The 27382-nt window shown below is 39.6% G+C and overlaps 7 protein-coding genes across 8 annotated transcripts; 3 read left to right on the top strand and 4 right to left on the bottom strand.

Moving 5' to 3' along the window:
- Positions 1 to 142: 142 nt before the first annotated feature.
- On the bottom strand, positions 143 to 3093 carry LOC103406560 (uncharacterized). Its single transcript, XM_070820365.1, has 7 exons — positions 2810 to 3093; positions 2646 to 2748; positions 1951 to 2177; positions 1717 to 1827; positions 1133 to 1288; positions 774 to 1015; positions 143 to 644 (listed from the first exon to the last, which is right to left on the bottom strand). The coding sequence occupies exons 1-7, from the start codon at positions 3048 to 3050 to the stop codon at positions 321 to 323; spliced, it is 1404 nt and encodes a 467-aa protein (XP_070676466.1). The 5' UTR covers positions 3051 to 3093; the 3' UTR covers positions 143 to 320.
- Positions 3094 to 3610: 517 nt separating this feature from the next.
- Positions 3611 to 6239, bottom strand: LOC103406559 (uncharacterized). Its single transcript, XM_008345546.4, has 6 exons — positions 5814 to 6239; positions 5470 to 5699; positions 4827 to 4937; positions 4574 to 4729; positions 4180 to 4421; positions 3611 to 4099 (listed from the first exon to the last, which is right to left on the bottom strand). The coding sequence occupies exons 1-6, from the start codon at positions 6110 to 6112 to the stop codon at positions 3776 to 3778; spliced, it is 1362 nt and encodes a 453-aa protein (XP_008343768.1). The 5' UTR covers positions 6113 to 6239; the 3' UTR covers positions 3611 to 3775.
- Positions 6240 to 8172: 1933 nt separating this feature from the next.
- Positions 8173 to 10161, bottom strand: LOC103443110 (uncharacterized). 2 transcript variants are annotated; one of them, XM_008381897.4, is made up of 5 exons: positions 10020 to 10161; positions 9730 to 9849; positions 8937 to 9010; positions 8716 to 8842; positions 8173 to 8638 (listed from the first exon to the last, which is right to left on the bottom strand). In XM_008381897.4, exons 2-5 carry the CDS (start codon positions 9730 to 9732, stop codon positions 8357 to 8359), a joined length of 486 nt encoding a protein of 161 aa, XP_008380119.1. In that variant the 5' UTR covers positions 9733 to 9849; positions 10020 to 10161; the 3' UTR covers positions 8173 to 8356. The 2 variants fall into 2 exon arrangements, with proteins under 2 accessions (XP_008380119.1, XP_008380125.1); XM_008381903.4 differs by having other exon boundaries at positions 9730 to 9841; positions 10020 to 10160.
- A 3221-nt stretch (positions 10162 to 13382) lies between these two features.
- LOC103443100 (probable receptor-like protein kinase At5g24010) lies at positions 13383 to 16205 on the top strand. The gene has a single exon (XM_008381888.4). The coding sequence runs from the start codon at positions 13470 to 13472 to the stop codon at positions 15930 to 15932; it is 2463 nt and encodes an 820-aa protein (XP_008380110.3). The 5' UTR covers positions 13383 to 13469; the 3' UTR covers positions 15933 to 16205.
- A 2102-nt stretch (positions 16206 to 18307) lies between these two features.
- LOC103443092 (deSI-like protein At4g17486) lies at positions 18308 to 20857 on the top strand. The gene is made up of 4 exons (XM_008381879.4): positions 18308 to 18776; positions 19268 to 19529; positions 19796 to 19863; positions 20399 to 20857. The coding sequence occupies exons 1-4, from the start codon at positions 18642 to 18644 to the stop codon at positions 20678 to 20680; spliced, it is 747 nt and encodes a 248-aa protein (XP_008380101.1). The 5' UTR covers positions 18308 to 18641; the 3' UTR covers positions 20681 to 20857.
- Positions 20858 to 21537: 680 nt separating this feature from the next.
- LOC103443071 (uncharacterized) lies at positions 21538 to 24265 on the bottom strand. Its single transcript, XM_008381860.4, has 2 exons — positions 23977 to 24265; positions 21538 to 22885 (listed from the first exon to the last, which is right to left on the bottom strand). Exon 2 carries the CDS (start codon positions 22469 to 22471, stop codon positions 21827 to 21829), a length of 645 nt encoding a protein of 214 aa, XP_008380082.1. The 5' UTR covers positions 22472 to 22885; positions 23977 to 24265; the 3' UTR covers positions 21538 to 21826.
- A 1438-nt stretch (positions 24266 to 25703) lies between these two features.
- On the top strand, positions 25704 to 27319 carry LOC103443054 (septum site-determining protein minD homolog, chloroplastic-like). The gene has a single exon (XM_008381843.4). It carries the CDS (start codon positions 26067 to 26069, stop codon positions 27063 to 27065), a length of 999 nt encoding a protein of 332 aa, XP_008380065.2. The 5' UTR covers positions 25704 to 26066; the 3' UTR covers positions 27066 to 27319.
- The last annotated feature ends 63 nt before the right edge of the window (positions 27320 to 27382 follow it).

Raw genomic sequence — 27382 nt, forward strand, 5'->3', positions numbered from 1 at the left:
GATGTGATATTATAAACAGACACATATAATAACGTCATTAGATTGGTAATACTATGCAGAAATGTGATTGTCGCATCGAATAATTATTGTTTTAATCAATATTTAATTAATGGTCAGAATTCTTTATCCATGGTCTCCGTGCTTATTGCAAAAAATACATCATATTTGATGGTCAACATTCATTATTAATTAATTAATTATTCCTAAGCTCAAAGATTTCCCGTTTGGATACAACTACCAAACCTTATCCCACTAAGTGAGTCAGTTGTATAAATCCTAGAATGGCATTGTTCTCGGTTAGAATATGTAATCTACATTTTCTACAAGCGTCTGAGGACTATCATTCCAAAACCAATGCCAAGAAATGTTGCAATGGCAATTCCAAATATGCCTGCAAGGATTGCAGGAACAACCAAAGAATCCCATCCCTTGGTCCCGGCCATGCCGCCTGCTGTCGTTGGCCCTCCGATATTGGCGTTGGAAGCCAAGAGTAACAGTTTTAAATCCAAGTGAAATAGCTTTCCCAATCCAAGTACCACGGCAAGATGGACGGTCACTTGAACTAGAGCAAAGAAAAAGATACTAGGTGCGGTGTTGATGACATTCCATATGCTCCCGCTAGCCCCCAACACTGCGAAGAATACCTGTTGCGAAGCGCCCCATGTAAAAACAATATCGTTTCAAAACGCATACTAGAACTGAATGTGGACCAACAGAGAAATGATTTAGATAGGTAGTTTGATAGAAAGATAGAAAGAATGATTTGCAGTTACCTGCATCAAAAGCAAAGCAACGGTATCCCCAGCAGGTGCAAGGTAAGCGAAACGTGTCGGGAGAAGAGTTGCTAATATGACAACAGCGGCTGTTATCATTGGCAAGCTGCCTCCTGGAATTCCACACAATCCTGTGAGATATGTGGAAGCCTTGCATATCACAAACGATGTAGCAAGAGCAGTGGCAGTTTCTACAACAGGCAGCTTTCTGTCGTAATTGGATTCCGTTTGCATTGAAACATCTGCCAATTAGAAATATCTGCAAAGATTATTTAAAGCTGGCATGCCTTTAGATAATAACAGGGAACGAAAAATTATCATCAGCCAAAGAAGTTCGACGCAGGATGAGAAATTCATACCATCAGTTGATGTTGAGGCCTCGGGAGGTATTTTAGAGGCCAAGGCAAACAACACCATGAAATACAGAGCACAAATAACATTGTCTGCTGCTACTCCTGCAGCCATGACCGATGGAGAAACACCGAGAGCCTCTGAAATCGCAACATAATTAACAGCTACAGCAATAAACCAAACAGAAAAAAGAGAAAGAAAACGTTTTAGTCATAACTATATAAACTCGTACGGTTAAACACACCGATTCAGAAGCACCAAAACTAAGCTTCAAAAGACAAACGTAGAATCATGTGTTCAGTTGTAGGATGCATAACATGTTCATTTAATAGACATGATAACATGGACAGACAGAAAGGCTACTTTTTCTTGTGTATTGGTTAGCTCCAAGTATACCAAGATCCAAGAATCCTTGATTTCCTTTCCCTTGAAATGCCCGTAAGAGAATATATGCAGCTTGAGTGTTCAAATTATAACTGGCCAAACTGACGATGATGAGATTGCTACTTAGAGATCAAGAAACGTATTACAATCATACGATCTGTTTACTGAATATCCATAAACATAAGCTGACATCTCCAAAGACACTTACATCCACCAATATAGCTACCCATGAGAGCAGAAGCTATTTTCCAATTATCTGGACCAAGTGATCGCATGGGCACCATTTGAAATGCCACGAGAGTTCCAACCATAGTCGCAACTGTTACATACATGAAGTTACAAATAATCAGTATGAAACTTCAATGCCACTAGCTCATACAAAAAAACCGGTCAAAACTCAACATATTGATCCCGTTTAGAATCACGAGCAAGAAAATATTACCTGATCCAAGCACGAAAGCTAAGAGCAAAGTCCCCGTGGACCGCATCACACTGCGCAAGTCAGCTCTATATAATAGCAATGGAATAGATAATGGTAGAAGGAACTCCAAGACAATGGAATATGCAGGCGCTTCAAAAGGAATTATGCCAAAATTACTTGCTGCAAGCCCAACCAAAGTGCTTACAAGGGCAGCACTCACCATCCCACCAATCTTCGTCTTCTCGGACCTTGAAATTGAATCCACAAATATACATTCGCTCAATGTAAGCTCAAATCAAGTCATTCATTATTAGCAAAAATCTCATTTCCCAGCATCAACACAGAATAAAAATTTCTCTTCTCGAATCTCGGGCGTCCAATAAGAACATGGGCATGTTTGGTTTGATTGCAATTATGATTTCCAGACAGTGAATTGGTCAAAGCTCAAATCATTTTCTTTCGACCGATGAAATTTTCCCGGCAACCAAACGGATATATGTAATTAGCAAGTGTGAACAGGCATCAAAAGAAATTATAATTTGTATTATCTGGTGTCAAACAAGAACATGGGCATGTTTGGATTGATTAGAAGTATGATTTCCATGCAGTGAATTACCAAAAGCTCAAATCTTTTTCTCTACGATCGATGACATTTTCTCGGCAACCAAACAGTAACTAAAATGTGAGAAAAAAACTGAAGGGGGTATTAGCATTACCAGAGACCAAAAGCACCGGTGGCGAACAGGGCGGTCCATAAGCCCCAGTGGTCATCCGGAGCGACGATAGGCTGCCTGAGCTGTGACGTAATTACCCTTGTCGCTTGGACGCATTTGCGGCTCCGAGGACGAGTCAACGGCAAGAGAAGCGTTCCATTAACGGCGTGAGACGGAAAAGGGTTGGGTTTGACTCGTTTGACTGGTGAGAGTGATGGAGTGGGAGTGGCGGGAAGGTGGAGTAACGGCCATGTGACGGGGAGAGAAGCCATTAACGTTTCGGGACGGAGGTTTCAGTGCATGAGCTCTTCTGAACCTCTCTGGTCTATTTGGTACTTTTTGCAGTTGAGGATGACGTGGCAGATTGTGAGCTGATGAACAGTGCACTTGTGGATCACTTCTAATCATTAGTATGTTTGCCCTATGAATATTCAAGACCGCTTCATTAAATGCAAGTGCTTTTGCTTCCTCAAAAGCACCTACTAAAAATGCCGTTTCAGAATTCGTATCTAAATTCAGCAACGCTTTTTAAGTTTTTCTGTTAAACATACACTTTGTTTTGTGTTAATTTTTCCGTTAGTTTTAAGTACTCTATATTTTTTCTTAAAGTCTATTTCCAAGTCTTCTTAGGTCTTCCGCTATCCCTTTTGTCCCCGCCTCCGTCTTATAGTCACATCTTCTAAGCGGAACATCTATACGTCTTCTGTTCACGTTTCCAAACCATCTTGACCAACTTTCTATTATCTTATCTTCAATTAAAGCAACTCCTACTTTACCTGACATACTCGTTTTTAATCTTGTCATTTCTCGTGAATCCGCACTTTAATGAAACATCCTCATCTCCATTGCATGTTTCTTTTTGACAGCTCAACATTCTATGCCACAAAGCATTGTTGACCTTATTGTCATCCTATAAAATTTTCTATTAAGCTTTAGTGGCAGACTACGATCCTACAACACACCATATATACGATGACTAGGATTCCGTTGGTTTATTACATACATGTATATTGCAATGCCAGACATGGTGGTGAGTTATCTACATATCTTCCAACTTACCCCTATTGTCTGCCTTGTTCACATTTGTTACAGATTTGAAACATTTCTGCTAATCATCAATGGAAAGTTTCACATTACATGTATTTTAGAACCGCAACCCCAAATCCAATGCCGATGAAAGTTGCGATCGCAATGCCAAAAATGCCGACAAGAATACCAGGAACAATCATAGAAGGCCACTCTTTGGCCGTAGCCATTCCGCATGCTGTTGTAGGGCCTCCAACATTGGCATTCGACGCTATAAGCAACTGCTTTAGGTCAAACCCCAATAGCTTTCCCATTCCGAGTATCACAGCAAGATGAACAGCAACCTGGATTAAAGCGAATAAGAAGATACTAGGAGCGGTGTTAATCACACTCCATATGTTCCCGCTTGCTCCCACGACTGTAAAAAATACCTGTTTGCCAAAATCAAGTCAGTTCGTGTAAGACATCCGCCCGCTAGACCTACATTAGAGAAGACGAGAATGTTCCTTACCTGCATTAGGATCATAGCCATAGCCTCACCAGTTGGTGCGAGATACGCAAACTGTCTAGGAAACACAGTCGCCAGAATAACAACAATGGCTGTCACAGCTGGAAGGATACCTCCTTGAATTCCATAATATTTCGTGACGTAATGGCCAGCCTTGCAGATGGCTAAGGACACGGCAAGGGACGTAGCAGTTTGTATCAGAGGAAGCTTGTTTGCAGGCTCAGAGTCTGCATCCTTTGCAATGCCTGCCAATTAGATTTCGAGTATCTGTTAGTGGCCACAAGTTCCTTCCGGCTATATGTTCAAATGCATCCATTCAAAATAAGGAAGCTTAACCAACAACAAATCCACCTTGATATCCCACAATTATGCCATAACAAGGTAGAAATTTACACACCATCGCCAGATACTGGAGGCTCAGGAGGTACTCTAGAAGCCAACGCGAACAATGTTGAAAAATATACAGCACAAATGACATTATCTGCGGCTAGGCCAGCCGCTAAAATTGACGGAGAGACCCCAAGAGCTTCAGATATGGCAACATAATTGACAGCTACATAAAACAAATTGCAAATACTTAGTCCGCACAACCAAATAGGCTCAATTTGTTCGTGTGAGGACATAAATCTATAAAGTTGTAAGTACATTACCTCCACCGATATGTCTGCCCATGAGTGCAGCTGCTATTTTCCAACTGTTTGAACCAAGCGATCGCATTGGCACCAATAGATACGCCACCACTGTTCCAACTGTTGTTGCAACTATGGTACACACAAAGGGGCAAGAAATCAAAATCAAGAGGAAGCAAAGACCAAAACCAAAAACCCGCATCAAGTTGAGCACATATTCTTATGGCTGCATATATTCGTGTACTAACAATTTCTATGTCATGAAATAATCGTTGCATATATTCGTGTACTAACAATTTCTATGTCATGAAATAATCGTAGAATCGTTCATATTATGAATCACTCTGTAAAGATCCTCACCGGAAAAAGTCAATTAAAACTAGGACTCCTTAGTCATAACTGCATAAAAACAGATGAACAAAATTGGTAAAAGCATTATGAACCGTCTATATATTTGCTATAATAGATTGACTAAACGATCTTAGTTTTAATTCATTTTTGCCGAGTAGCCAAGCATTGTTTTTTAGAATAAAAGTAACTTCCTTTCTTTTCCAATTAGTTCAATTTACAATTTCCACAATGCAAATCATCAAAATTTAAAAAGAAAGAAACAAATAATTAAACAAGTACACAAGAATTAGAAAGGCCATGACTTTCCGAGTACCTGATCCAACCAAGAAGGCCAAGAGAAGTGCGCCGGTTGATTTGACCACGCGGCGCAAATCCGCCCTGTACAGAAGCAACGGAACAGCCAGCGGGAGCAGGAACTCCAACACAATCGAATACGCCGGCGAATTCGAAGAAATGATTCCCAAACTGCTGGCTGCAAGTCCGATCAATATGCTCATCAACGCCCCACTCAATGCGCTCCCAATCTTCGTGTTCTTCTCCGACCTTTAACAACAAAAATTAAATATAAGGACTCAATTTTTTGAGCTCAACTGAACTGAGCTGAATTTTCCCTTGTTTGGGAAGGACGAGAGAGAGAGAGGGTGTTGTGGGGATTACCAGATACCGAAAGCGCCGGTGGCGAAGAGAACCGTCCAGATGCCCCATTGGTCATGAGCAGAGATAAGAGGGGCGTTCACATTGAGCTGGAAACCGGCCTTGGAAGTAACAGATCGGTCCCGCTTGGGAGGATTCGGAGGGGAGAGAAAGCTCTGATTTGTGCCGATGACGGTGGCGCCCGGGGAGGAGGCACGCACACTCAGGCTCAAGTTTTGGCGGGGAGGGAAATGTGACAGTTGGAGCGTCGGCAACGGGGGACGAGAGGCGGGTGAAATGGTGAGTTTCAATGCCATGGACATCGTCTCTCTCTCTCTCTCTCTCTCTCCCTCCCTCCCTCCCTCCCTCTCTGCGCTGAGAGAGATTCGTTCTTCTGGTTGAGATTCAAGGTAGTGGACTCTGGGGGAGCGAGTCACTGAGTTAACTAGTATAATCATCTAAATTTAATAATATTAAGTAATTATTACCTTTTTCGGAAAAGAAAAAAAAATCTCTTTAGGAAAGAATTTCTATTTTTTTTTAAATAAGAATTTATTGTGGAACCCACTCTACGTCAAAAGTTACGACCAGTCTATTTTGTAAGTTTCAATTCATAAATTATTCTTACAAAAATTCAATTTAATTTGAAATCATCTGTTTGTCTAATTATCATGATGAAATTCATTGATTCTTATAGAATAATTGTTCGTCAATTTCTTTGAACTTAATTAAATGTCTCAAATATTTCTTATTTCGCTAATATGTTGCAAGGACGATCTTAGATGTGCAACTTGAAAAATAAACTGCTCGAATTGTTAAAGTTCGATGTGATGTGTGCTCCACAACTAATCCCTACTTTTATAAAAAAAAATGAAAATCTCTTCTCTTAATAACCTCTGTATCTATTCTATTAAGAGGATAGGGCTTGTCAAATTTTTGCCCCTTTTTCTTCCAATTTTGCCCTCACTTATGAATACACAATGTTGACATGAGGAGGGCAAAATAATAATTTTGTACCTTTTGACAAAATGACAACCATATCCTTACTTTTCTTATTTTACCCTCTTTTTTTGAGATAATAACAATCATATTTTCTAATTTTACTCACTTGTGATACACAATATTTACATAAAGAGGACAAAACAGTAATATGTAATATTAAAAAAGGGACACTTTGGATGCGGTCTCTATCTATCAATATTCTTTGATTGAAACCTTGTTAGTTTTTAGTTTTTGATTGATGTCCCTGACATTAATGTAATAATGTAAGTTACTATATTTTTTTAATTAAAAATTAAAAATTAAAATTTGTAATTGTTTATATTAATGAGATTTTAAATAAAACCCATAATTTATGGGATTAAAAATAATAAAATATAAAATATACTCTCTATTATATTGTGTGTGTGTGTATATATACACACATATATGTATGAGTACATTAACCAAAATTAACAAAAAAAGTTATTGTACCAAAACATGGATACATTCTCAAATCAAAGAAAAAGAATGTACCCATATAAGTTTAAACATGGATTAAAAATTTTGAATGGATTTTATATTAAAAAAAGGGTACATTTTACATATAACAAATTGATATATTTGAGAATTGGTACATTTAAGATTAAAAAAATTGAAAAATTATATGAATGGGTACATTTAAGATTAAAAAAATTGAGAATCTTTTTATATATAAAAAAAAAACTAATAGGTACAAACTTAATTTAATTTAATTTTTTATTATTTTGGAAATGTTTGAATTGAAAATTAATTAGAAGTTTAATAGAGGTGTGAGTATTAAACCCTAAATTAATTACTAATTTTTATATTAAAAAATTATATAATAAACATGTAAATTCATTATCACATTAATGCTAGGGACTTGAATCAAAATTTGAGAACTAATAAGGTCTTAGTCAATGAACAATAAAAACTAGGGATGAGATACTAATTTTTCCATTAAAAAAATATACACTTCAACAACAACAACAACAAAGCCTTTTCCCACTAAGTGGGGTCGGCTATAAAAAATAAAATAAATAAATAAATAAATAAATTAAAAAAAAATATATATATACACTTATTAAGAGAAATTGTTCACACGTTGTGTGTGTTCTCTGCTAGTATATATTGGAAAATGATCCTTCCTAGGGATCTTAGGGATCTCGCAATCATGTCCATTTATCGTACATCGTGTGGTAAAAAATAATTTAAAATTTAAAATTCAAATAAAAATAGTATTTAATGAAAACTGACCGCACGATGTACAATGAACGGACACGATTGCGGGATTCATAGGTGTCCATACTTATTTACGTGTATGTACCCTAAAAACACCACAGATCGATAGCCTTAATAAAACAGCCTCAACAAAAAGCCCTGCTGAATCAACAAAAATAATTCCAGAAGCTGGATAGTTTTGTACCTGTTAATTTAGCCATATTGTATTATTACATCTCATGTTTCACCCGAAACAGAATCAACTGTGTTATCACTATTGTGTTCAACTGGACCAAGTTTAGGAAGATTACAACTTGAAATTGAGCAGATTTTAGCGTCCTAGTTTGTTACCTTCTGTCGATGGACGTGTCGGCTTCTTGCTTCTGCTTCTTGGCGCTGAAGCCCTCCTCCTCCAGAGCCTTCAATTTGTTCTTGATTGCTGCTATTTTGGAGCTCCTGCTCGTCTGTCCTGAGCTAGTGCCGGAAACGCTTGTTTTGGTTGCCTCGCCCACTCCTTTGGAAGAATTGTCTGCTGGTTCTACCAAGTACTTGTCACTGGAAACACGGACAACCAACGGACGTCCACATGCTAGTCTCCCATGCATCTTCTCCTTGGCCAATCTTGCTTCCTGCATGCTCACTTTAACGGTGGAGATCAGGAATTGCTTGAAAACATAACTGATAGAAAAATAAGCGACTGACTTACCTCTTTGTTGCTATACTGGATGAAAGCAAAACCCCGTGGCTCTCCGCGCTTTCGGCCACGAGTGTGCCACAGAAAGTCCTCAGTTATAATCTTCCCAAACGGAGAAAACATCTTAATTAGAGCAGCCCTGGAAAATGCAAGAGTGGGATCAATAGTAAGTCTCACAGCCTCACTGGTACTAGACTAGAGCAACAAAGATTCAACTCCGAAGGTTTACTTACTCCGTTATTCTCAGATCAAGGTTACCAATGTAGATTCTACTTTCACTCTTTTCATCGGAAGAACCATTAGGATCCTGCATTAGTTATCACCACCCAATTCAGTATTCCAAAACGCTGTCTAACATCAAATATGAAACAGGTCACAAATTTAATCCAGCGGGTTGATCAGATTGTATAGCATCTTTATACTAACGGTTTTTAATAGTGGAACAATAAGTAATCACTTTTTTCTCTTTTTACTTTGGAAAGGAATCATGTTCAAGGAGACTCCAGTGCAAAAGCTTTGTTGGGGCCATACAAAAGTGCCAAAGCGAGAACCTTCGTTACGAAGATATAGAAATCCTATCACCTTGGATGCAGATGCGACTATAAGGTCTAATGGCCTCTAATTCAGGTCCAATGTTCATACAGAAGACAACCAAATAAAGGGGCATTTTCGAAGTTACCAATCACCATAAGCAGCCCCAAACAAGGACCACACAGAAACATGTCTCCCCCACCAACCCACAGAAACATACACAATCAGCAAGACTCATCAAATAGCAGGTACCGCGGGAAATAAAAGCGTTGGATTGCATTTGATCATGCTAGCAAGAGTTTAAAGAAACAGTCTTTTTCAATTCATCAAATTACCCCCTTCTCTTTCCCTCCCTCCATCCCTCCATCCCTCTCAACGTTCGATTTCCAACTCTAACACCTACCTATACTAAAGAACCCGGCAATGCAATAACCGAACGGTAGAAACGCAATCATATGGTGCATGTCTTAACATAAAAAGCTTGGAAAAATTTACCATTACAGTGAAAGGGGAATACGATGAAAATCCAACTTCAAATTCCGGGCTTCCAGCACACAACAAGCATATAAGAACCTTCCGAAATTAACAAGAGCAACTCTTTGTTCACCTGCAAGGCTGCAAGTAAATAAATTTCAATAACAGTAAGAGCCCCCTTTAGTCAGATGCACTGACCTGAGGCCATACCCTAAATAAGGGAAGCTAAATTATGCATTGATCTGGGACGAAACCCTAATTACAGCATCTGAAAATTGAAAAGATTGAAACTTTTTGAGAGAAATTTGTACCTGCGTGAATTATCCAAAGCAAATCAAGCCGCCCGTCACAGAGAGAGTCGAAGGTTAGCGAGGTAGGATGCGCAGCAGCCAGCAGGGAAGCTTTGATGCTCCGTCTACGAAAGGAACATAGCAAAGGCAAAATATATTAAACGACATCGTTTATCGTTGTTTTTCTTTTTGCTCCCTTTCGTTTTCTTCCTTTTTGCAAGTTCTTTAATACATTTTTTATTAGGGGTTATGATATCCACACACCCCTTTTTACTTCTTCCACATTTTTTTAGTTTTCGGCTGTCGAATCGGATGAATTAAAGAAGATCAACGGACATAAATTAACAAGGGGTGTGTGAGAAATAAAAGAGAGTGTGTGAATAGCACACCCCTTTATTAGAAGAGACTAACAATTGGCAGTGGCTTGGTTAAGGGAACTCACTAGGGCTGTAGCAAAAGCGAGTCTTTATAGGGCAATTGTTACTGCTTATGGATCCAAATTTGGGTGATTTATCCATGATCAAGATGAAGCTTAAGTGAAACTAAGTGAATGTCCAAATCGACTAATCTTGAGTAATCAGTGGATGAGTTGTGGTTAGGGGTGAAATGCTGCTCAAACCCAAAGCTAGTCAGTTATCCCTGAAATGCATTGAGGCGCAACAGTTGACTGGACCTTTAGAGGTAAAGCACTGTTTCGGTGCGAACTACGAGAGCGGTACCAAATTAAAGCAAACTTTAAATACTAGATATAATATCAAAATAACAGAAGTCAAAGTTAACGAGTATATTTCTAATGTAACAAGAAAAACGAGTTAGATGATGTGAAACTCTATTAAACCAATCTCTACTGATGACTGACATCATCTAAGGAGCAATAATTGTATTGTTGTGATGATATATAATAATTAACAATATTAAGCAAGTTTCTTTCTTTATATATTAGTGATAGTTTGTAAGGCAAGGCTAAATTTTGATGTTATATTTGTGATAAGTGTCAATTTATGAATTGCAATGTCCTTAAGAAAACGACATCCACCCACTAACATCCCACCTCCATTCACCTCCATTTAGCTGGCATGCATCAATGCTTTTCGGTGCTTACCGCTTAAATAGAGCGTTCTTATTAACACTGAAAAGCGACAAAATATACGGTCGATAGACCCCTAATATTTGTTGGTGCATGTGCTGAACAATGACGGCTTATCTTGTTCTTATTAATTTTGTTTTGACAATGTAGGGGGTGACGTTTTTGCATGGTTGCAGCATCCTTCTTCATGTACCACTTTGCACTGTTTATTAATGCTTTGTTAGCTTTAGCTTGCCTCGTTGTAGGCTTTCCCTGTACGTTCTGACATCTTTGCCCTGGAATATCATTCTCAATTTACCCAAAAAAAAAAAAGCTACAAAATCTACGATGTGGCTGAGTGTATACACATTTCTTCTTATAATGCATATTTGTTGTCTTTATGATTCACGTGATGAAGGAGACAGGCAGATGAGTGTATACATTTGGAAACATTGTAAATTGCGTTACAAGCCAATTTTACCTTTAAAAATAGCTTATACAGTGAAAAGAATTTTAAAACAACCACGGGGCACCCTGGTGGTTAAGACAAATTCCATTATCGTATTTCACATTGTAGTTCGATTCCTGGTGCTGGTGAATCACACGATAATGGTCAGATGATGCTGAAATGCCTTAATGAGTCTTCCCAACCTCCGAAACAATCAGCTAATGTCATTTTTTTTTTTGAACTTTAACGAAAAGCTCATAGTACTGTTTACTTTAATGAAAAACCACATTTTTACACTAAAAAGTCAATCAAGGTACTATTCATTTTACCCTTTATTTTGTCATTATCATTAAAACTCAAAATTTTCAAGTTATTTTCATTGGTTTTTTTTTTTTTAAACGTATATTTGAAGAAGGTAAAGATTCATTGAATGCCCTTGGATGCCAAACAGTTAACAGGTACTTGGTACTGTAATGTGAATTGGGGCTTGGAGGTTGGATACATTTTTTTGTTTTTAGGGAAGTTGGATAATTGAATAAATAAGATAAATGTGAGGGCCATGCTGTTTTTTATGTTTAACATCACGTTACTAGAAGGAATTCTTGGACTGTGCAAAATCTTAAGCGTGAGTATAACACATCGAATTATTTATCGGTAACATACAAATTTATGCATATCACACGATAACAGGGAGAGAAAGAGGTATACTCCCGATTAAATGACGGAATCTCGGAATCATAAGTTTGCATCAAGATTCAAAACTGAAAATTCAAGCATAATATGAGAATTCGTTGTGGGAATTGCAGCATTGCATTGTGAAATGCAGCTCATCAGCATTCCCTCTGGATGCTGGAATTCTATACAATTCATGGGAGTTGGATCCTCTCTTGAGTAAAAGGAGAGGATCCTCTGACCAAGTAATTTGGACCGTTGGATTTTCATTCAATGACTATAATTAATATAATTTTAAAGGGATCCCTTATTTGTAGCCGTTGAATAAAAATTCAACGATCCACACTGCTTGTTCAGGAGGATCCTCTCCTTGGGCTCAGAAGAGGATCCAAATCCCAATCATGTACCCACTTTGGCCACTCAAAAGAAAAGAACATATCTCTGTGTCAGAAAGAGATCCTCTTCGGATCTTTCCTTTCAAATCCTAGGGATCAAGTGATCCGGACCTTTAAATTTTGATCAAACGGCTAAAAAATATTATAGCTTTTAAAAGTTTTTACTAACTTCTCTGTTTTTAGCCGTTGGATCAAATTTTAAAGGTCCAGATCACTTGATCCCTGAGCTTTGGAGGGAAAGATCCGGAGATGATCTCTTTCCCTTTGTGTCCACCAGATAAAAAGGGAGAGATGATCCTCGCCGAATCCTCTTTGTGAGAATTTCGGGAATCTTTCGATCACATATGTTCATCATATATTGTGTGGTCAGTTTTCGTCAGGTATTTTTTATTTTAAGTTTTAAATAAAAAAATTACGCTAATTTCTGACGAGACAATATACAATAAACATATGTATTTTTGAAGATTTTCGGGATCCTCACAAAGAAGATCCAACGAGAATCCTCACTCATAAAGAGGGTCCAATAAAATCTTGAATAATATAAAAAAAATTCAAACAGAACACCCTCAATTAATTGGACTTGGATTGTCTGCCCTCCTAGTTGTGGTGCCCTTCCATGCCCTCCTATTTTGTGCGGTCACGGTTAAGCCACGTTAATATTTTATATTAATTTTTTAATGAGATAATAAGATAAAAAATAATTAAAATATAAAATATTGACGTGGTTTAACCGTGACCACACAAAATAAGAGAGCATGGAAGGGTACCACAACTAGGAGGGCAGACAATCCTTGTCCCAATTAATTTCACACTTCCACTTTAGTCAGAATCCACTGTGCCTCTGTTCCTCCAACTCCTCGTCACTCTCTCATGAGCTCCAACCTCCTTCCATGGGCACCATGAACTTCCATTTTCTCTCTCTAACCATTCTCTCTCTCCTCCACTTCTCAGCCTCCTTCACTCCCTTAGACAACTACCTTTTCAACTGTGGCTCCTCCACCAACGCCTCCGTCTTCAACCGGGTCTTCTCGGCGGACCCGTACAAGTCCGGGCGGGGCTCCATTTCCCTCGCCGACCAAAACCCACCTCCCAATTCACCTGTTCTCTACCGCACAGCCAGAGTTTTCACCAGAGCTTCGAGCTACACCTTCAGCATCAAGAAATCAGGGATCCACTTGGTACGTTTTCACTTCTCGCCGTTTGTAGCTCAGGGTTTTGATTTGAAAGCTGCAAACTTTAGCGTTTCCGTTAATGGGTTTGCTCTGTTAAGAGAATTACATGTTAGGGAATCTGTCATTAGAGAATTTGTTATAAAATTTGATGCACATGTGGTTGAAATTTTGTTTGCGCCTGTGGGTAATTCTGGGTTTTGCTATGTAAATGCCATTGAAGTTTTTACAGCTCCTGAGGATCTTGTTGTTGATTACGGTGCTAAATTCGTTGGTGCGAATGTTGTCGAATACAAGAATCTGTCTTCACAAGTTTTAGAGACCCTTTATAGGATTAATGTTGGAGGTTCGAAATTGACACCTTTTAATGATACTTTGTGGAGGGATTGGGTCCCTGATGTCGATTATCTTGTTCTGGAATCCGCTGCGAAGTGCGCTTCCACCACGGATACTCCCAATTATCAGAGGGGCGGTGCAACTCGAGAGATTGCGCCGGATAATGTATATATGACTGCCCAGGAGATGAATACGGATAAGGCAATTACAGGTGCAAGGTTTAATCTTACATGGAAATTTCCAGTGGATACGAATTCCGGGCATTTGGTTAGGTTGCACTTCTGTGACATTGTTAGTTCTGCACTTAATTTGTTGTACTTTAATGTGTATATCAATGGGTATGCTGCGTACAGAGATGTTGATCTGTCAGTGATGGCAGCCAATGTGCTTGCATCTCCTGTCTATATTGATTTTGTTGTGGATTCGGATGGTTCGGGGATTATAGAAATTAGCGTTGGTCCTTCTGATCTGAGTAGTTCCGTTAGGATTAATGCTATATTGAATGGGGCAGAGATCATGAGAATGGTGAATGTTTCCAATTTATGGGCTGGAACTGGGCGTAAGAAGAGGAGTATATGGATTTTGGTGGGCACAGTTGTTGGAGGCTTTGTTATTCTGTGTTTTGCAATTGGTGCATTTCTGCTTGCTTTGAAACGCAGAAAGAGGAAACTGAAACCCGGCCCTGCAGAAAGTGCGGTTTGGACACCTTTACGCGTATATGGAGGTAGTTCACACAGTAGAATGTCTGAAAGGACTGCACTTGCGTCTCCAGGCGCAAATGGATATCATTGCTTGAAGATCCCTTTTGCTGAATTACAATTGGCGACAAACAATTTCGATAAAAGTCTAATTGTAGGCTCTGGTGGTTTTGGCATGGTTTATAAAGGGTTCCTGAAGGACAACACAAAGGTTGCTGTGAAGAGAGGTGTGCCTGGATCTAGGCAGGGCCTTCCAGAATTCCAGACTGAAATAACGGTTTTGTCCCAAATTCGCCACCACCATCTTGTATCACTTGTTGGGTATTGTGAAGAACAATCTGAAATGATACTAGTTTATGAATACATGGAAAAGGGGCCGTTAAAGAAACATTTGTATGGTTCGGGGATCTCACCTTTGTCCTGGAAGCAACGACTTGAAATTTGCATTGGATCAGCAAGAGGTCTTCACTACCTTCATACAGGTTTTGCTCATGGAATCATCCACCGTGACATTAAATCAACTAACATTTTGCTTGACGAGAATTATGTGCCAAAGGTGGCCGATTTTGGTCTCTCAAGATCAGGTCCGTGTCTCAGTGAAACTCATGTAAGTACCGCTGTTAAAGGTAGTTTTGGGTATCTTGATCCTGAGTATTTCCGGAGGCAGCAGCTTACTGATAAGTCAGATGTGTATTCATTTGGGGTTGTGCTCTTTGAGGTTCTTTGCGCTAGACCTGCTGTGGATCCCTCGGTTGACAGGGAGCAGGTGAATCTAGGTGAATGGGCATTGGAATGGCAGAAGAAGGGCATGCTCGAGAAAATTATTGACCGCCACCTTGTTGGGAAGATCAAACCAAGCTCTTTGAAAAAGTTTGGAGAAACGGCAGAGAAATGTTTGGCTGATTATGGTGCCGATAGGCCAACCATTGGTGATGTATTGTGGAATTTAGAATACGCGCTTCAGCTTCAGGAATCTCGACCGCGTGGAGAACAGCCTCAAGACTGCGACATCAATGAGCCTCCGACAAATAACGTTGTTCCTGGAGATCCCTCTACCAATGTAAGAACAGAGGAAAATGGCGGTAATGGCAGTTCGGAGATTAACACAAGCCTAGTTTTCTCTCAATTGATGACCAACGCTGGCAGATAGCTTTCGAGCTTGTGCCAATATACGATCAATATACCATACAAGAATTTTAAAGATCTCCACCTTAGAACTACCACTGTGACAAATCATACAGGTATGTTTTTAAGGTTTTACGTGCTTCCACTCTTTTTTTCTCTATTTTCTTACCACGATTATATATGCAATCCGCTATTTTTGTTTCCATATTATTGTTGTACCATGTTTGTAAGTGAAGGGAATTATAGAAGCTGCTCATGCTTGGTGTATGAAATGTAAGAAGTATTGTATTTGTTTGCTTTTTTGGTGTTTTTTCCAAGTACCAAACCTATGCATGGCAAACAGGTCGTGTTCATGTCATACTCGTTATCTTAGCGAGTCGTGTCATGTGAAACCCGTTACCTTAACGGGTTTTTATCAGGTGATCCGATAACTACCTAATTCATTAACAAGTGTTGTTTCGTTTCTGGTAACAGGTCATGCAAAAAATTGTTATGTCTAATATCCAAATCATATCTTATAGGGTTTTTAAAGAGTCACCCGATAACAACCCGACTCGTAAACATGTTCCTAACAGGTGATCTCATAACGACCTAAATCGTTAACGGGTTGACTCAAAACATATTATTTTTGTATCGTTTCGTGTTAGTTAACGGGTCGTGCATTAACTTTACCTCACAAATCTTCGAAGTTTTGTTGATTGAATCTAATATTTACACCCAAAATACAGATCAAATCATAGGTGGCTAATTGCATATCTTCCAAAAAATAAAATTTCTAGTTGGCTATCTAGCTGTTATGCACTACAATATCTTCAATGATGCATGCATAGATTTGCTTAAGCAAATACCAATTGCTAGTGTGATAGTGGGAGGAGGTTGTCTCTCCACTCAAAGTTGTCCTACCTAAATCATTGGTTTAGTCACCGACCTCAAGTTAACAAGACTCCTCGCTTTGCGAAGGTAGGGAGGCACGTCTATCGTATGACCTTACCTTTACAAAGAGACTGGTTCTACAACTTAAACCCGTCACCTCTTGGTTACAAAAAAGCAACCTTTTTGTTGCACTAAGATCTGCCCTCATCATTTTATTGTTCATTTTCTTGTCGGAAAAATCAGGTCATACTCAACAAAGTATCGAACTTAAATATCGGGTTGGCATCATTCATGTTGCGTATGTAAGCTCTTGTGATAATAGACGTCAAACGGATCACTTAACTAAGTATCGAACTTGATTATCGTTTGTAACATTCACATGAATTGGATATGATATCTCATTCGACTAAGCATATACAACTACTAAAAGTTATATGGCTTGTTTGGATGTGTTTTTAAAATGATTGAAAGTTCTTTTGTTGAAAATGTTTTTAGAATTAATCCTTAGTAAAAAAAAACAAGTAAATCCTGAAAAAACCACTTAAAATGCTTCCAGGAAGAATTGGTCCTGTAGAGAGTTTGATCAGTATTAGCATTGCTATCAGATTCTAATTCTCTGTATACAAGTGGCATTTGGACCAAAAACACAAGGATATGGATAGTCCATGAGAATATTGATGACCCCAACTAAATTGGGATGGGCAAGCTGGCCGTTCGAGCCATGAAATAGATTTCAAATTGGATTTTGAAGTTGGTTGGCCCGAGTCGTGCAAGTATTTTGTAAATAAAAATAGTTTGACTGTATAATTATTTTTGTTTATGGCCCAATCACAGTTATCTAAAATGATTATAATTTTTTGATAAAATAATCAGGCTTGTTTGAAAGTGCTTGTGAAATGACAAAAAACGTTTTTGGTGAAAATGTTTTTTTTTAAACTAACCCTTAGTAAAAATCAAAGTGAATTTTAAAAAAACATTTAAATATTTTCTGCAATAAGCATATCTGATGCTTCTCCAAAATCAATTTCACCAAAAACGCTTTCATTCATTTTAAAAGCACTTCCCAACAAGCACAGATGATTGAATCGAGATTTCGTCGCTGAATTAATCAAACTCAAATCCTAACTAGCTAGTGACAAAGTTCCTAAAATACAAGAATAAGATCCATCAAACAAGAACAATAAAAGACACAATGAGGAATTCTTACGAAACGACGTCGGATGCCCAATTGTGTCGCGAAGCCGAAAAGATCTTGGATACGCGACGTGTGGCAGGCTTTTCTTGCGGCACGGGAACACTCGTTCGAACAAGACAAGGGCAGGTCGGTCATTTGACAAAAAGCGGTCGGTGTCATAACCTTTAATAATTGCGTGGCGTGGCACGTTGGCCCACTTATCCACGTCGCGCTAATCATAACCGCAGCGGCGGACAGCTGTGCTAACTGGGATGTCAGTTCCGTAATTTCGCTCGACTTCCGGGGTCTGTTCCGTGTCCGAATTTTACCCCTCGGCCCGCGAAAATTACATTACGAACCCGATTTCTGAGATTTTGCTAAACATACCCACACAGACACAGACGCTGACTTTCTCTCTCTATAAAAACTTTCTCTCTCTAAAGTTTGAAGAAATTGAACCAGTTTAGAGCGAGAAAGGAAGAGAAAAGCAATTGAGCAATTCGAAACGAGAAAGTATTCATATTGTAATCGCCAATGCAGCGAAAAGTGGTTGGCTTTTTGTTCGAATTGAAGTGGATTGTTTCATTTCTGAGAGGATTTGGATTAGGGTTAGGGTTTGTGATTTGAATTGGGAGGAGGGAGGGGGGATTTGGGATTTGCAGTTTTTGGTGAAGAATCTGGGGGGAGATGGCGGAGGTGGTGCTGCATATATACGATGTGACGAATAGTGGATCGGACAAGACGAATAGCACCATTCTGCAGATCAACAAGATCTTCAAGGACGGTATCGGCCTCGGCGGCATCTTCCACAGCGCCGTTCAGGTTCCTCCTCCTCCTCCTCCTCTCTCTCTGTGTCTTCCTCTTGTGTACTCGCGGTTGCATGTATGTGTATGTAATCTCAAAGCGGACGTGTAATTGGTAGTTGGAGTGCTGTGAATTTGGGGGAGATTTAGGGCTTTAATCTGAAAGTGGACATGTAATTGCTAGTTGAAGTTAATAATTTTCTTGATTGATTGTAAACCTTTGATTTGAGTTTGATCTGAATACTGAAAAAGTTTTAATTTTCGCTATTACCTTTATGATTTGCGTTTGCGGTTTATAATTTTCAGTAAGCTGCTTTATGTTGCCTTAATAGATGTTTCACGATACAATGCCTTTATGTTGAATCTTCGTTGCCAGTCAAGAAACTCTGATGATTCTTATATGGAGAATGGCTAGAGTTTGGCTCTCTGTTTTATTACGTAAAGACAGTTAAAAGTTGCAACGTAGCGGCTTATATTTCGGTTTGTAATTGTTTATGCTCTATTGGACAGGTTTATGGAGACGATGAATGGTCATTTGGGTTCTGTGAACAAGGATCTGGTGTGTTTAGTTGCCCTTCTGGGAAAAATCCAATGTACACATATCGTGAAAGCATTGTTCTTGGGACAACGCATTGTTCGATCTTCAAGGTTAACCAAATCTTGAGGGAACTGAGTAGAGAGTGGCCAGGGTATTCGTATGACCTGTTATCAAAAAACTGCAATCACTTTTGTGATGAGTTATGTGAAAGGCTTGGGGTGCCAAAGCTTCCAGGTAACTTTGTGAGATCGTAGGGTTTACCGGCTATACTAAAGATTTATTTTCTATGCAATTGCGCGTTTACTTGACCGATCATAAGTACAATGGCCGGTGATTTGTTCTTGTTTCGGTCAGTTCCCTAATATATGGTTGTGCGTTTATGATCTTCGTGTTTAAGTTGTGCATTTATGATCTTCCGTGTTTTGTATTGTGCCTCTGAATTTGAAAATGTAGTCTTGTAGATAGATATATGGCATGTATTCTTATAGCTTCTTTTACAGGTTGGGTTAATCGTTTTGCCCATGCTGGTGATGCTGCTATGGAAGTCGCAGGAAACACGGCAGAACGGGTGAGTTATTTTATGCAGAATGCATAACTTTTGTAATCTCCCAGAAGAACAGCTTATTTCATAGTAATTTGGATACATGATTTAACTGCGGTTTTTGTTGGCTTTCTACGCATGTTCCTAGAAACTAGAAAGGGAAAATTGCAGCAAGTTTCACATTTACATATTTACATGGACATTTCATCTTTAATGGAAAGGGCAATTGCATCAAATTAATCTTACACACATCCACATTAGGTTGATCCACAGACTGTACTGATCTGTTCACTTTGAAGTTACATCTAGTCTCATGTGGCCTATTTCTTTGTTTTCTTCTTTGCCTTGGACTCGACTTTGATGATACCTTGCCCGGAGATGTGGCTAACCGTACATGCTCGGATTGAATTTTCCTGCAATTTAGTTTGGCCTCTATACTTCTTCGTGTTTGACCTTCCACTCATTGTTGCTTTGCTTTAATGTTATTTTCGTTATTAGACGAAATTTTGCTTTTGGTTGCTTAGGTGCATGCAAGTCTGATACTTTTCTTGCGTCGTTGCAGTTTAGACAAGCGAAGACAGAGATTGTTTCAGCTAGCAAAGTAGCGTATCGTTTCCTTGTGGGTGTTACAAGCAATGCCATAGCTTCTCCCGCGTCTCCTGAAAATTCAGACACAGGTACTCCTAGATTTCAGGCCGCATGGTTTAAGAATCTAATCACAACGGGAGCAAAGCCTTCTAGTAGTTCAGATTTCGAGAACAAGGAAGAAGATGTTCGGCAGAACCAGCAACCGCATGAAGAGCCGCCGCTGCAGCAGAATTCTCGAACATGGCAAAGTACGTAAATCCGAGGACACTTTGCTAGTGTGTACTAGTCAAATCCAAGCACAGGTCGATGAGTCCTGCGTCGTGTACCAATGAAGAAAATTCTTTTGTTTGTTGAACAGAAGTATGCCCCATTCATGCCCCCAAAGAACTGGATTACATTCAATAGATTGCCCAGCTTGTAGTTGGTTTCATTACGTTACGCGATTTGTTATGTTATTCAACGTACGTTTTAGCAACGAAGAAACTTGTCCAACTTGACGGTAGAAGATGAAATTTTCATTCAGAAAATGCATCCCTTTTCGTCTTCACAAAATAGTAAAATTCAAAGGGACAGCTCTGAACTATACGAGTTATTCAATTCAATCCAATCTTGAACACCAAATGAGCTCCAAACTTGATCACAAGGTTTAATGGCCCGTTTGGTGAGCCTGTTGGTATTGAATTTGGCGGTGATTGGTTAGGCAGGACTTGTAACCTGTGTATATAGATAACTTATTTTATTGTGAATTCCTTACTCATCTCCTTCAGCCATGTCCATTTCAAATTTTGACACAACAATTAACAAACTGGACTCAAGTCTACTTTAATCGATCACAAATCCTATTCAAATGGCCCACCAAACAGGCCTTAAGTGGGAAAATCAAGATAACTTTTGGTTGTTGTAAAACCAGGAGGATCTCATCATCCTCTTTGTGAGAATCCTCGTCGGATCCTCTTTGTGAGGACCCTAAATATCTTCTATTCACATCCGTTTACCGTACAAAATAATTGTAAATTTTTTTATTTGAAATTGAATATAAGCATAAAAACTGACTGTGCGATGTACAATAAATGAATGTGATTGAAAAATGCTCTCTCGTAATAAAGTTTGGGATAAGGTTTAACTAATAATTTCATACCACAAAAGATGTAAACATTATTGAAACTACATTAGTTTGATACAATCCACAAAAAAGAACAGAAAAATGAGTCAGCTGATGCCTCAAGGTCATGAAATGTTACTGCACGTAAAATATATAGCAGCCTCTCGAAGGGAAAAAAGAAGAACACGCAAGAGCATGAGACTGCAACATTCTTCAACGCGAAATTATATACAGAACATTGTCATCGAAATACAGCCGAGGGCTCTTCCAGTAACATAACAGCTTGACTGAAACGTCCATCTACCGCCTTAGCATTCCGTCGAGCACAATTGTGCCTTCATGTGCATCCTCTGCAATCCGTAGAGATGAAACAGCCTGCGCCGCAATGAGCCCAGCAGCAAATCCGGCGCTACCCCAACCTCCATCGTCACAAAATGATTCTGGGTAATCTCTTTCATAAGGTCCAGATGAGAGTGACCATTCACTGTTCCCTAAGCCGCCCAAGTTGTATCCCGATCTGTAAGCACCAGACACCCACCCAATCGTTTCGAGTGAATACTTTGCAGAGTCTTGATAAGGAAAGCATGTCCTCCTTCCACCCATAAATACGTCGATGTTGCCAGGACAATCCCAATGATTGAACACTTGATCTTTGTTCAGAACGATCTCACATGTTTCGTCCGAGTCTTCTTCACCAAGAAGGACACGCAACGCAACAGCCTCCGCAATTGCAGCGCCTTCTTCATCAAGCCTCTGTTGCTCTTCTTTCTTCTTCTGTTTTTTCTTTTCTAGTTCAGAAATGATGGCTGCTGAAGTAGCAAGGGCTTTCTCCAAACGCCTCTTCTTTTTCTCAGCCTGTTTTTGACGATCCAACTCGTCCTTCACCTGCTTTTTCTTAACTTTTCTCACAACCGGTTGCAATTTATTACAATCCATGCTATCCATTAAACCAACAACCTCCAAAAAGTTGCCTTTGTTTAACTTGTTTTGAGAATTTCTCTAAAGTGTATACATTTCCCTATAACTGTGTTCCCTTACTTTTCTATATTACTAAATAAAATTAATTACTTTTCTTGCTGAAAACTAATATAATTACTATAATCCTAACAACTACACCCACTCAGGTCTATAGGAGTACCTCATTTTGCGAACGATGCAATCCCACACGGAAACAACAGGTGACAACAGAAGGGAAAACTGATATGCACTCACAGAGCCACCCCTCGGCATCATTCTTCCTAGTTTCCCACAACCCTTGCATTTACCCATCTTGAGCATACAGAAAAACTGATCATCCAATACCAACTGTGGAAGCAATAACGAAAATCTATTCCAAATAGCTCACATGGCCTTTCCCAGCTGAAAAATAGCAAAGAGGGTCACAAGCTAAACCAAAACTTCTACGTCAGCAAAAATAGAATGCACACATAAAAGTAACGATATAAATAAGCATACAAGACACGCTTAACAGCAACTATAAGACAACACGAGTAACACCGCAATCCACAAAGAGCCCAATTGAAGAGACTTCCGAAAGCAGTATCCTCAGCCTAGTTGGGAACCAGAAAACCACTGCTTCCCAAGTCATTATTCAAAGAAACAATAAACAAGAAAACACCTCTGAATCATGAACATTAACAGACTGGATGCGCCATTGGAAAGGAATAAAATGGATGCTCGAAAGGCAGAACACACATGCTACCAAACACAAGCAACGTAAATCATGGACGCATCCCCTACTATGCCTAACCCCAACTATCATCATAATTAAAAGTGAAGTCAAGCTTCCCAAATAACTGGATCCAAATAACGTCGTCATAATTCATAAACCTCGCAAGCTATATCCCAAGAAACACTTAGTTAATGATAAAGCTCCAATGATTTCAATTAATGGTAAATATATCCATCCGATACTTGTTGGTGACAAAACTCTGGACCAAGAGTAGATAAAAAGCTCACAAAATCAAGAGATACCAATCGAGTCAACTCATGAAACCCGCTTCGATTATGAATTACAAAACAACACCAATCCAATTAATCCAATCTTAATCGTATTGGGGAGATGATGAAATAACACAAAAACCGACATCTAAGCCCTCTCACTTAATTCAATAACCAGAAATTCAACTTCCACTCAATTTTCTCATCAGCCAAACAGATTCCAGTATCCAATTCGTTCAAATCCAATCTTAACCAAACAGATCCGTACAAAAAATCAACAAACAGATCCGTACAAAAAATCAACACAGCTCCAACAGCTCATCACAAATCCGTACATATAACAGCGTGATCTAATCAGTTCGAATACAGTATCATCAAATTCAAACACCAACCAATCCAGATCCAATCACAGACTAATCTAAACAGATAAATCGAAACAAACACCAACAATTAAATCCAAATTCAAACACGCGAAATCAAAGACGAACAGAGGGAGAGAGAAAGCAAACCAGATTGAAATCACAGGTAGAGGAAAGGGCCTCGAGCTCGGAATCTCATCCGCGGAGTGAAGAAATCGGGAAAAACTCGGACGAAATCGGATCCGGAGAGAAAAACAGAGGAGGAAGAAACCGGGAGTCGGTGGTTGTTTTGTAAGTAAAAAGGAAGTGGAAATTTGATAACCAACCGACCAGAGAGAGCGAGAGAGAGTGAAGGGGGGTAATTTTGTAATTTACAGATGGGCGGAGGACACGTGTCGGGAAGACGGGAGGGGGGAAGTTGATCCGAAAGGGTAAACAATATCTAGAATCTACGACTTTTCTGTGGCCTTTCGGGATTACGTTGGGCCAGGAGGATCCTCGCTGGATATTTTTTGCGAATATTCAATCATATCCGTCCATCATAAATTATGTGTTCAGAAATTATTATATATATTTTATTTAAATTTGAATATAAACAGTGCAAAAATTGATCGTACGATATACGATGAACGGATGTAATTAAAGAATTACCAAGATCCTCGTAAAGAAGATCCCACGAGGATCCTCTCTCTAGGTTTGGAGGCAATCCATGGTGTCTCTTGCTTTCCGTCAGTGTTTCTATTGGTTTGTTTATTAGACGGTCAAGATTGTAGATCTGAAGACACTTGTTTTTTGGATCGGACGGTTTAGATTAAGTACAGGAATAAGAAGGTGGGAGTGTAATGTAGACTGTAGAGTGGGTAATGGGCCGACCTGGGCCTCTACATTGGGCATGTTCCTCGGAATAAGGTGGGTCTGTGATGTTGAGTGGTAGGGACTATTGTTGTTTATAGTTGTGGAAATTATAATAACGATCCTTTAACTTTAGAGTAAATTGTAGCTATGGTCCCTTAATTTTAACTCAATTGGAGCAATGGTCCCTCAACTAAAAATCCATTACCTTTGGTCCCTCAACTTATCAAAACGTGCAGCTATGGTCCCTCAACTAAAAATCCATTACCATTGGTCCCTGAACTTTAATTCAAGTGGAGAAATGGTCCTTTAACTTTAATCTAATTGTAGCAATGGTCCTTACAATATAACTCGTTTTGACAAATTTTTTGACATAGTTGACGAAAAGAACCATAATTATACACTTTGATGAGTTGAGGGACCCTAATTATATAAATGGTCATTCCAACATAGCTTATTTTGACAAAATTTTGACAAAATTGATGAAAATGACTATAGCTACACATTTTGATAAGTTGAGGGACCAATGGTAATTGATTTTTAGTTGAGGGGCCATTGCTCCAATTTGATTAAAGTTGAGGGACCATTTGTACAATTTACTCCTAACTTTAATCTAATTGGAACAATAATCTATCAACTAAAAGTTCATAATCATTGGTCTCTTAATTTATCAAAATGTATAGTTATGATTATTTTCGTCAACTCCGTTAAAACTTCCGTTAAAATAAGTCACGTGCCACGCACATGAGGTTGAATCAAGAAGCAACTATAGAAAACCAAATCAAAAAAATTGCAGCAATGGTTCTTAACCTTAACCCAATAAGAGAAATGGTTCCTCAACTTTTAACTCAATTGGAACAACGATCATTCAACTTTAACCCATTTGTAATAATAGTCATTTCAACATGAATCATTTTGATGGAATTTTTATGGAATTAACGAAAATGATTATAGCTGCACGTTTTGATAAGTAAAAGGACCAATGGTTATGAATTTTTAATTGATGGATTACAATTTTCTCAACTATAAACAACAAAATCATAAATAATATAAATTACATTAGTCGTTACAATTTATACTGTTTGATTTACAACCCAGTTTTTAGTATATGATTAGGTCTTAAACCAAAACCATTTCAAGGCCGTAAAAAACCAAACAATTCAATGCGGTTCCCTTCAATACGACTTGGGATTTCGATTCCAATCACCCACCCACCCACCTCCTATTTCCCTGTTGAAGCGTTCTCTCACGGTCACAACTCACACTCTCCCTTTTGCTCACTAGTCACGCTGTCACACACACATTCCCCACCAAAATGTTCATCTCCTTCTCCTTTCTTTTGTTTTGATGATCCCACCTGATCTAATCCAAGGGTCACAAAAGCCGCAATGGTCTCTCTTCAACTCCTCCCCGCCATCCTCCACCCCAAGCCCTCCACCTCCACCTCCTCCTTCCTCAACGCCGCATATCCACTAAAAGCCTTTAAACCCAAAACCCTAAAACCCAATCTTTCTTCTCCCTTCACAGTCCGCGCCGTCCTCCAATACAACAGGAAGCCCCAGTTGTCCGGCGACACCCCCCGCGTCGTCGTCATCACCTCCGGAAAAGGCGGCGTCGGCAAGACCACCACCACCGCCAATGTCGGCCTCTCCCTCGCCCGCCTCGGCTTCTCCGTCGTCGCCATAGACGCGGACGTCGGCCTCCGAAACCTCGACCTCCTCCTCGGCCTCGAGAACCGCGTCAACTACACCGTCGTCGAGGTCCTCAACGGCGACTGCCGCCTCGACCAGGCCCTCGTCAGGGACAAGCGCTGGTCCAACTTCGAATTGCTCTGTATCTCGAAGCCCCGGTCCAAATTGCCAATGGGGTTCGGCGGCAAGGCCCTGGTCTGGGTCGTTGACGCCTTGAAAGCCAGGCAAGAGGGCTGCCCGGACTTCATTCTCATCGATTGCCCGGCAGGAATCGATGCCGGATTCATCACAGCCATTACGCCGGCCAATGAGGCCGTTCTGGTGACCACGCCGGACATCACGAGCTTGAGAGACGCTGACAGGGTCATTGGGCTGCTGGAGTGTGACGGAATAAGGGATATTAAGATGATGGTGAACCGGGTTCGGACGGACATGATCAAAGGGGAAGACATGATGTCGGTGCTGGATGTGCAGGAGATGTTGGGACTGGCATTGTTGGGGATGATTCCGGAGGATACGGAGGTCATCAGAAGCACCAACAGAGGGTACCCTCTGGTTTTGAACAGGCCACCCACATTGGCAGGGCTGGCTTTCGAGCAGGCGGCCTGGAGGCTTGTTGAGCAGGACAGTATGCAGGCTGTCATGGTGGAGGAAGAGCCCAAGAAGCGCGGGTTTTTCTCCTTTTTCGGAGGGTAGGAAGTGCGCCAATTTCGAAGCTTGCAAGTATTGTTCTGCTTGTGCTTTTATCTGCAGATGACCGTTCAGTAGTAGAGAAAAAAGTGAGTGAAGCTGTGTACAGGGTGAGTCAGTTCAATTCTCCGATTGTGTTTTTGTTAGTGATAGCTTAAAGTTTAGATTTCTAGTCTTTCTATGTTTTTAGGGAATGCAAGGATTAATGTGATGTATTTACTTGATTGAGAAACAAGGAAAATTGGTACCTGTCTTTCGAATTTTCCGGATTGAGAAGTTCGTGTTTGATCTTTATCTTTTGATGAATTGTGCATTGAACAACT

This window comes from Malus domestica, chromosome 01 (genome assembly GCF_042453785.1).
Source record: "Malus domestica chromosome 01, GDT2T_hap1".
Lineage (NCBI taxonomy): Eukaryota > Viridiplantae > Streptophyta > Magnoliopsida > Rosales > Rosaceae > Malus > Malus domestica.

What these genes read in the sequence shown, in the direction of transcription:
- LOC103406560 (XM_070820365.1), bottom strand. Translation starts at nt 3,050, where the DNA reads ATGATTAGAAGTGATCCACAAGTGCACTGTTCATCAGCTCACAATCTG. An exon ending in AGCTTTCGTGCTTGGATCAG is followed by an intron (nt 1,828 to 1,950) that starts GTAATATTTTCT and finishes TGTATGTAACAG; the next exon opens with TTGCGACTATGGTTGGAACT. An exon ending in GGCCTCAACATCAACTGATG is followed by an intron (nt 1,016 to 1,132) that starts GTATGAATTTCT and finishes TCTAATTGGCAG; the next exon opens with ATGTTTCAATGCAAACGGAA.
- LOC103406559 (XM_008345546.4), bottom strand. Translation starts at nt 6,112, where the DNA reads ATGTCCATGGCATTGAAACTCACCATTTCACCCGCCTCTCGTCCCCCG. An exon ending in GGGCAGACATATCGGTGGAG is followed by an intron (nt 4,730 to 4,826) that starts GTAATGTACTTA and finishes TGTTTTATGTAG; the next exon opens with CTGTCAATTATGTTGCCATA. An exon ending in GCCTCCAGTATCTGGCGATG is followed by an intron (nt 4,422 to 4,573) that starts GTGTGTAAATTT and finishes TCTAATTGGCAG; the next exon opens with GCATTGCAAAGGATGCAGAC.
- LOC103443110 (XM_008381897.4), bottom strand. An exon ending in CTTGATCTGAGAATAACGGA is followed by an intron (nt 8,843 to 8,936) that starts GTAAGTAAACCT and finishes TGCATTTTCCAG; the next exon opens with GGCTGCTCTAATTAAGATGT. An exon ending in TCCAGTATAGCAACAAAGAG is followed by an intron (nt 8,639 to 8,715) that starts GTAAGTCAGTCG and finishes GTGAGCATGCAG; the next exon opens with GAAGCAAGATTGGCCAAGGA.
- LOC103443100 (XM_008381888.4), top strand. Translation starts at nt 13,470, where the DNA reads ATGGGCACCATGAACTTCCATTTTCTCTCTCTAACCATTCTCTCTCTC.
- LOC103443092 (XM_008381879.4), top strand. Translation starts at nt 18,642, where the DNA reads ATGGCGGAGGTGGTGCTGCATATATACGATGTGACGAATAGTGGATCG. An exon ending in TCTTCCACAGCGCCGTTCAG is followed by an intron (nt 18,777 to 19,267) that starts GTTCCTCCTCCT and finishes TCTATTGGACAG; the next exon opens with GTTTATGGAGACGATGAATG. An exon ending in CAGGAAACACGGCAGAACGG is followed by an intron (nt 19,864 to 20,398) that starts GTGAGTTATTTT and finishes GCGTCGTTGCAG; the next exon opens with TTTAGACAAGCGAAGACAGA.
- LOC103443071 (XM_008381860.4), bottom strand. Translation starts at nt 22,471, where the DNA reads ATGGATAGCATGGATTGTAATAAATTGCAACCGGTTGTGAGAAAAGTT.
- LOC103443054 (XM_008381843.4), top strand. Translation starts at nt 26,067, where the DNA reads ATGGTCTCTCTTCAACTCCTCCCCGCCATCCTCCACCCCAAGCCCTCC.